Consider the following 9,532-nt stretch of genomic DNA (forward strand, 5'->3'; position numbering starts at 1 on the left):
TGGTGCATCAGACCACTGGCATTTTAATGCGGGGCACTTACTCAGACTATGCAATCACAGAATCCTGACATTTGGGGCCACTTCTGCCTTTCTGTTGACCTTCAAAATCAATTAACTTAAGAAACACACACACACACACACACACACACACACACACACACACACACACACTACAAAACTAAATATGAAGAACTGAAAACTAAATGTATTCCCATCATTGCCTCCTTTACTTCTTTATGGGATTCCAAGGTCAAATGAGCATCATATTTCTAGTGCTTGTCACTAGCCAATATCTGTTCACTTGCCCTCTCTAATTTGTATGGAAAATTAGCACTTGACAAGACGTCCTCTAATTTCTTTTCTTGGTAAATGCATTACTTTTGTATGTTTTGTGCTGCGTCGGACATACTGATGTCTTCCCAGACCACTACCTACCCTGGAATGCATGGCACCATTCCCAATCCTTTCCCACCAATGAGTTCCATGGATCTTCATCCTCAACAACCTCTAGGTTTTTTTAACATAGGAAACCAAGTACAGACAGGGCAACTTTCCTTCACTGCATCTCCAGGAATATTCCCTACCAATCAATTGGGTCGAGAAAGCATGCCAACAGTAAATCCAGCTCCAGGAACAACACCCGACTTTAAAGATGTAGCAATAGCACTTGGGGCGAATGTATTTGCCACTAGACTTTTAATGTTGCATTTTCAAGGTTACCATGCATCTGTTGTTTATAAATAGTACATCATTATCATCGTCCACTGAGCAAAGCATCTGAAGACTATTCTGATAACTGTGTCTCTCTCATGAATAGATGACCAGTCTGTGTATGAGCTACCCTGAGTTAATTTATTTTAGATACAGTCATGAGTCGAGCAGTTCACAGAAGGCTCTCCTTAGCATGAAGATCCAGTAATGGTGACATGACACCTTCTAGCTTGATCCCACTGCTGCAAAAGTCTTCTTAGGCAGCCTAATAGATAGAAATATATCTCCATTTCTATAAAGACAAACTGACTTTAAAGGGATCATTGATAACTGTTCTGAAAGGAATGGAACTACTAACAAACAGTCTGGGGAAAGCAGGATGTGAAAACCCTTGGAAATGTTATATCTTTGTTGCTTTGCTTTTTAAAAAATTTTTATTTGAACTGGTCACCCACAATCTTGTTTATCTAAGCATTGTAAAGCATCCCTGGCTTGTAGTAAAGACTCAACATGCTTAGACAGAACTGACCATCATTTGTTAAACTTTCTCCATGCCTCTCCACACAGTCCCATCAAATATGTCATGTCTCTTCCTGTGTAAAGCTCCAGGATTCAGTAGATAATAGATTCTCACTATGTGTCAGGATTCTTCTAGCCCTTTTGCCAACCAGTGGTTTGGGTAGTCTAGTCAAGTCACAGCGTTGCAGGCAAGTACAAATGAACAGTACCCCACCCTCCACTCCAGCAGCCAACCTACAATGGGAGGGTGGCTCCTTGGATCTTCCCTTGCCAAGTGGAACACGTTCTCTGCAAACTTACAGCTCACAAAGACAACCCCACACAGTGGCTGAAAATATCTAGGAGCACAAGGCACACACAGTCTCTGCCTTCAGGGATCCATGGCCTAGCTGGAGAAATAACGCTGTACACATGATAAGGATGCCAACTAGAGAATGTGTTGGAAGGTGGAAAAAAATAATATATAGCTATCTGTATAGTCCCAGTATCTAAGATACTTCCCAGACTAAGGCAAAAGTCTTGTGTTCTCTCTCATACACATCGTATCTTTTACCATATATGTGTGTATACGGGTGGGTGTGGGTAAATGTGAGTACACGCTATGAAACTAGAAAGGAGATCACAAGAAAAGAAAAAGGTATGTTGAGGAAAGGGGATGGGCAATAGGACACTTGTAACATGTGTAACATGTAACACTTAAACAGAAAAGAGGTTTCTGGGAAAGGGAGGGTATGAGGAGGGAGCAGGGAAGTAAATGAGAAGACAAGAGAAAGAATATAATAATTATTTCATTTGCAAATGTTACAATGAATCCTAATACTTTATATGCTAAGTTAAAATTTAAGTAATATACAGAGTATAAAATGGGGAAAAAGAAGCAGGCAGTGAATGGGTATCAACTTGAAGCTGATCAAGATGGGCATTACAAATGCATGACGTCCAGAGTGAGCTATACAAATACCAGAGCAAGAGAAAATGACCGATGTAAGATATCCAGATGATAATGTGTGTGACGTGTTTAGGAGAAGGTCAAGGAAGGCGAGCAGAATGCTCAAAGGAAAGAACAGTTGGAAGGAGGCCAGAGGGGATGTGGAGAGCATACCTGCCAAACCTCGGAAGCAGAAAGCTTTGGTTTTTACTGTGTGGAACAAGGATCCATTTGGAGGATTCTTCCTGGTAGAAAAGACATATGCAATCAAAATACATTTAAAGAAAAGGTGAAGTTTTGCTTTGAAGAAAAAAAACCCCCACAGTTGGCAGAAGCTGGGTCTTCTCCATGAAGATTAGGAAACTACACCCCAAGTTATCACAATACTCTGGGGCCACAGATGATGGAGGTAGAATATTCATCCCTTCCACTCAAAACCACCTCAATGGTTAGCATTAATTTCAGCTTGGCAGAATTTAGAAATACCTGCAAAGAGAGATTCAGTGAAGGATTGTCTGCATTGTGTTGCCCTGTGGGTATGTCTTTTGTCAAAGTCATCTTTAAAATCACTAGGTAAACTGAGGCGGGGAATAGATAGGTGGCAGGCTGATCACCCAGTGGACTTTCTCTGAGGGTAAAAGGCTCAATTCTCCAGGCCGGAACTGATTGTCACCAACAGGAGCTCCCACTGATGGTGGCAAGTGGGGGCCAGAACTCATTGCTACTGGCTGAGGGCCAGAGCTGGGGGCTCCTGGAGGGGACAGCTACTGATTGTAGCTAGTGTCTAAAAAAGAAGGAGAAAAAGAAAGACCATACACACACACACACACACACACACACACACACACACACATCCTAGATGACAAAGTAAGACAGACTCCAGCAGACAGGTTCCAAGATTTCCTAACTTCACACATACATACATACATACATACATACATACATACATACATACACAGACACATACATACACACATACATGGAACAAAGCTCCAAGGAGCAAGCTCCAGCCGTACTCAAATATATACATATAGACATCTTCGTGGATGGAAAAAGATTCTAACCTACCTTTATTATTTCTATCCCAGCATGATCTTGCAAGCAGTACAAAAATCCTAATGTGGTTACATTCTATTTTTCTTTAAGTGAATAATTACAGTGAGTATATGTAAGAAAAACACATTCCCTAATACCATCACATGACCAAATGTTTTACATATTATGGGTGAGAAACGCAAGAGAATTTTACAAGGAAAAAATAAATAAATTTGACTAGTCTAATAACCAAGACAATTCAGAATGGGTGGAACCAAGTTGAGTCTGAAAGGGCAGATGAGTTTTGGAGTCAGTCTGCTGCAATGCGTTCTGGACATCGGCCCCTTCATGACTGTGTGCCCTTGGGCACTTGTTTTCTTATGGCTTTGTGTCTCCACCTAGTTGTTGGCACAGTGACAGGAAATAATACCTACAAGATGCTTAGAGCATTGTCAGGCATATTATTAATACTCTAAGATTGACTTTGTCTCCATGGATTCCATTTCTCGTGACTAGCATTGCCTGGCCAGGGAACTGATGCACTTGTGCAAGACAGCTACTGCCACCCTAGTCACAGCATTCTTTACAAACTAAGAGGCTCACAGGTGATACCGAGAGATGCTTAAGTAGTCATATGTAATAAAGACTTCTTTGTAGACCATTCAGAAATCAAACAAGATTTCATTAAAATGTTTATTACATGTTTGAACATATATATGCATGTACTTGTGCATGTGTGTGTGTGCTTTCATGCATGCATACACACATACCTGGAGATCAGAGGGCAATTTGAAAGACCCAATTCTTTCCACCACATGGGGTCTAGGTATCACACTCTGGTCATCAGACTAGACAACAAATCTGCTTATCCAATGAGGAATCTTACTGATTCCTCAAACAAGGGTTTTACCAGAAGCCGTTCCTCCCCAGTTGTTTCAGTAAACATCACCATGTTCACTGTTTGGGGGAATGGATCCTGGCAAAATGGACAGTAAATAAACAGGAGTGACTGTGGTCATAAAGTTTCACAGGCTAGAAATGAAGGAGTGATTTTAAAATACCTCTTGGCTTTCTTCTTCAGGGACTCCAAATCATAATTGGATTGATGCATACTGGCTTTAGAGATGTTGCAGAGAGCATCTTGCTATACGTCTTCGGCATTTTCCTCTACTGTTTTTGTTGGTGGACATCCATTCTGGGGTGGAATCTCTGTGAGTAGACTGCTAGGACACCTCTCCCTGTGCAGTATGGGTGTCCCCAGCCTGCTCACAGCTCGGTTCTTGAAAAGTGCTACGCGGAAGGGCTAGAGAGTTTTGAGAAATAATGGCTCTGACTGAGTAGAAGGAAGGGGGCGTGTCATTCCCCACTTCAGCCTCGACTCCACTGTAGCTGAAACTCATTCCTAACGCATGTGCAGGTCAAGGAGCAACGTGTTGGATGGAGAGTCTTGAAAGGGGATGATCTGAAACATGACGTCAATAGACCAATGACAAGATGGGGTTGGGGAGGCTCAGTCATCCAAAGAAACTCGGAGTCACTTATAACAGGAGTTCTTTACAGGACAGAGAATGAGGGTGGGAAATAATCTATGTATCCCCAAGAGTTAATTGAAAAAGCAACAACAACAAAACCACTGAGCTGTATGCGAGGAAAACCAAACAAACACAACCAGACCAACCTCTTGTTTAAAGAAAACCTGCCATACACGGCTTTGGCTCCTTCTCTAGGTCATTGCTTCTGGCTCACTCTCCATATCAGCATTCAGGGAATTCTCTCGCTGTCTGGTAAGTTTAAAAACGTATTCCTACTTTTTAAATCCTTTTACGGATTGGTTTGATTTACTTGCAAGGAAAAACGGAAATCATAGATTCACATAGTATGGGTGGAAGCTCATTCTCAAAAGAGCTTTCTGCCCCCTGCTGGGTGGTTGCTGCACTGGAGAAGCGGAGTGGAGCTGGAGGGCTCAGTTTGCTATCAGCAAACACTGGGCACCACATTCAGGCTCCTGAAAGCACAAAAGAAGGGATTGGTAAAGTGTTTCGGCTTTAACTGATGACTCCCTGGTTCTGTTGGGTCACAGGGCATTCGGGTAAAACCAAGGCAGATGCTAGGAGTCAAAAAGCACCTACACACCACTTCAATAACAAAGTCCTGGGTGTTCACTGCCATCTCTCAGCTCTTTCATCTACTTTCACTTTTCTCTGGTGTGTAACCCCTAGTCTTATGTAGATCACCTCTGTTGTCAGTTCTTTAAATCACCACTAAGAGCATCTAGTTGAAATGCTCTCATGAAAAGAGCCCACAGAAATGATCACAGAGACTGAGGTTCAATCCTCCCAGCCACAGCACGCCCCTTGTTGCAATCCCCTGGTTTAATGGCAAATCAAGAAAAAGACATTTTTTTTCCTAAACCATTTCAGAAACGGTTTCAAAACTATATAGGGTTATGCACAAGAACAAAGAAGGGGGAGATGGGAGCACGGAATCATATTTTCCATGTTCTCCAGATAAAATAGCAGATCGTGCTAGAGTTAAACTCAGCCTAGCCCTGATTAGACACATCTACTGTAATCCAAAAACAAATCAAGCATCCTTCTCTGTATAGATTCAGCCCTTCAGAGGTTGTGTAGAAAGAGATTCTGTCTTTGGGGGTGATACAACTGGGTAGGAACGCATAAGGTCAGGTACTAGGACCATCTCATGTGTGGTGGCTGTAAGAGTAAAAAGTGGCATCATTTTGAATATACAACAAAGTCCCTATCACAGAATAATGACATTTTGTTCTTGCAGCTGGAGAGAGCTCAGCAGTTAAGAGCGCTGACTTGAGTGCTCTTCTAAGGGACCTGGGTTTCATTCCCAGCACTAACACAGTGACTCGTGATCTCTGTTCCGGGGGATCCAGAGCTCTCCACTGCCTTCTTTGGGCACTGCATGCTCATGGTACACAGAAGTGCATGCAAGCAAAACATCCAGATAAAAATAAAATTAACTAAATCTCAAAAAAAATCTTGTTTGTTTTTACAGAGTGGGTTTTTTTTTTTACTTTAATTTTTTTCATACAATGTATTTTGAGTATATTCTCTCCCTTCCTCCAACTCCTCCCAGATCTTCACAACCTACCTACCCACCCAACTTTGTGTTCTTTCTCAGGGGGGAGAGGGAGGGAGAGAGGGAGGGAAGGAGGGAGGGAGGGAGGGAGGAAGGACAAATAAAATCTTCCCCATAGATCCCTGAGCCTTGAGAAGAGGTTGGTGAAGATAGCCCATGTGGGACTGAGTGTTCCAAAGTCACTCGCTCTCTGCACATTGTCCATCTGTATAGTAGAGCTGTTACTGTAAACAAAGCTGCTACATAAATGTGACAGGTGAACTTCTCCTTCAAATTATATTTATATGTTTATTATATTCCTGCCAGTTACAATATTTACAGCTTCTTAGGGGAAACTGACACCTAGGATACAGAGTAATTGTCACAACTACTCAGAAGGACAGAAGAAAGACATTGTATCAACTTCAAATATTGTCTCATGCTGGGGATATAGGTCAGTGGTACAGCACTAGCCTAGGGTGCATCGGACCTTGACTTCAATCCTCAGCACAATTAAAACTAAAACAAGATGGGGCTGGAGAGATGGCTCAGTGGTTAAGAGCGTCAGAATGCTTTTCTAGAGGATGTAGGTTCAATTCCCAGCACCCACATGGCAGCTCACAACTGTCTATAGTTGAAGATCTGACAACCTCACACAGACATACATGCACAAATACATATAAATTAAAAATAAATAAAAATTAACTAGTTAATTAATTTTTAAAAACTAAAACAAGATGCCAAAGATTAAGAACCATTAAATCGGATAGACTAACCATCCCTTTAAATTCATCTGTCTTCTCCATGATTTACTGTTCTTATTGCCTCCGTTAGATGAAAAGCACCCAGATGATAAACATTGTTAGTGCTATCTTTGCCTTTGTGCGATCTGAACATCCATGGTGGTAAGTATCCTGCCATCGACCACATGACTGTTCTCTCACTGTGAGTGCATCCTTTGTTGTCTCCTGTTTAAGTATTCAGCAGCTCTGTTGAGGAAATCCTCTCCGTTTCCAGCCCTAGTCCTAGGAATGTGATTGCTAAGACACAAAGTGAGAACATTACATTTGCAGAGAGATGAAGTCAAAAAGGTCACCCTGTGGCCATCACAGGAACGATGGATAGGTCTTGGCAGCTCCAAAATATACTCGAAATTTCTTTTTCAGCATTTTGAAACTCTGCATAAATAAGGTCGCCAAGTTATAAGTGGCTTTTTTTTTTTTAATGAAAACAGAGAGAAAGCTTGTCTGTTTGTATACCATCAATTCCTGATTATTTCTCTGTTATCATCAATGCTTATTTTAGAGATAAACAAATTTTGTTTCATTTTTCTTTAAAACTTTTTCTTTCAACAAATAGACTATTTAGGAATATCAGAAAATAAGCTTTTGTTTTCCTTCTTGGCAACAGTCTTCTTGCTGTTATAAAGAAAAGTCACTCACAGAATGCGTTGAACATAAGCTAGACAGCATTTTCCATGAATCAGGACGTTTCTGAAATCCACAGGAGACCCTCCTGTTCAGCCTAACGTTCTATGCATTTCTGCTTTCAGCTTACTGGGAGAAGAATTACAGGTGTCCTAGCAATATTTTCCTTGTTGGAATTCAGCATAGCGTGGGCCACAGGCCACTTTGCTAACCAAACCATCTTCCATGGCAACAGGGTAAGATGAGTGTCTTCTTTGTTTAAAAAAAAAATCTGGATACATGATGGAGAAGAGCAAGCTCACGTGTCTGCCAAACCCTACTATGGGCTGACCACTGAGCTCTCCCGCCACCCTGCTGGAACAGAAAGAAGTGAATGAATGGGTTGTGCTAACAATTCTGCTTGGCTTTCTTCTTGCCCTTTCTAGTCTGTTTTGGTTGCTCCAACTGTGTGTGCAGCCAACCCCTTGATGCAGGAGTCTTCCCCAGCTCCTCCCGCGTATGACAGCTTATGCTCCTAGGCAGTAACAAGCATGACAAATCACTGGTACAATTTCATGGAGTAAACCTTTCCTAAAAAAAAGTTCCTATGCAGCTGTTGTTTTGCTGTCTATGGTGCCTGCAAATCTATTTAGCGCCTGTGTTGGGAATTCGTTCGAGGGCTCATTGCTGTCAATCACTGGGTCTTCACCTGGTGCTTCTTTCCGATTCCCATCACTGCCCCTGTCAAACAGGAAGGACAGTGGGCTGAGAACTGACTCTGCAATGCTCTGAGCATTAGAAGCCTTCGATTCACAATATCTTTTCCACAATAAAATGTCGAGGGGAACATAAGCCAGTTAAAGTACAAAGAACAAGGGAATGCAGAATGTTCAGCCATAAATGGAACATATGTACCACATCCCCTCCACCAAAGGTTCAGGGACCGTTTTGGAAGAGAAGGCAGAAAGAATATAGGGTCAGAGGTGGTAAATGACCACAAAGGTCTTCTCTACGTGCACAGCAGAATGGAAGAGTAAAATTCAGTTGCTGAAGGTAGCTATAGGAAGTGGCATCAAGGAGGCTTCCCACAAGATGGCTTCTGTTATCTTTGTCAGAAATGTGAAGTCAGTCCCAAGACTGAGGGCAGGGATAGAACCAGATTATTGAACTTAGGCTAAGTAAGGTTTAAAAGTCATGAAAGTAAAGAATAAATTGGCATATAAAGAGAAGATTGCCAGGCTCCACCACTGAGGGTGTTTTTGAGAGATGAAAGCACAGATTTGCATTTCAAACAGCTGGGCTTGGGTAGTAAGATGTGGGTACCGAAAAAGTTTCTATTTGATGCCATCTACTAATAAGAGATTCTTTATACAGTATGATAAAATAGCAGAGGACTCAGCCAGAAGCAAGGCATTTATACCCCTCTGTAAGAATAGGCCTATCAACAGCCAGCCATGGATGGGGAAGGGACTCAGTGCTCCGTGGCCGCCTCCCTCTCCACTGGACTAGTGACCACTTAAGAATTTTTGGAAATGGGGAGTCACTGCCATCAGTTGAGTAAATACTGGTAAGCATACCAGGCTCCAATGGAGAGTTCCAAGCCCATGGTCAAGCAGGTGGCTCTGGCTAAAAGGCTCACTGGGTCTCAGAACAAAACAGAAACACATAGATATGGAAAGGGACGTGTGGGAAAGAGGTAGGGTTGATGAATGTGGGAGGGAGCCAAGGGAGGATGAGGGTTGAGTAGTCAGAACACCATTGTACTCAAGTGCTAATATGTCAAAAAAAATCCCCAAATTTTATAATAAATATACAATAACCAAGGAACAAGAAACTGTTCCTTAAG

The 9,532-nt window shown here is 42.0% G+C and overlaps 1 protein-coding gene across 1 annotated transcript; it reads left to right on the forward strand.

The window, feature by feature from the left end:
• Positions 1-411: 411 nt before the first annotated feature.
• LOC311609525 (membrane-spanning 4-domains subfamily A member 12-like) lies at positions 412-7,863 on the forward strand (the record flags this gene model as incomplete). The annotated part of the gene is made up of 4 exons (XM_084802700.1): positions 412-678; positions 4,921-4,977; positions 7,115-7,185; positions 7,833-7,863. 4 exons carry the CDS (start codon positions 412-414, stop codon positions 7,861-7,863), a joined length of 426 nt encoding a protein of 141 aa, XP_084658826.1.
• Positions 7,864-9,532: the final 1,669 nt, after the last annotated feature.

Source organism: Acomys minous (assembly GCF_964271855.1).
Source record: "Acomys minous genome assembly, chromosome: 2".
In the NCBI taxonomy this organism is placed as follows: domain Eukaryota; kingdom Metazoa; phylum Chordata; class Mammalia; order Rodentia; family Muridae; genus Acomys; species Acomys minous.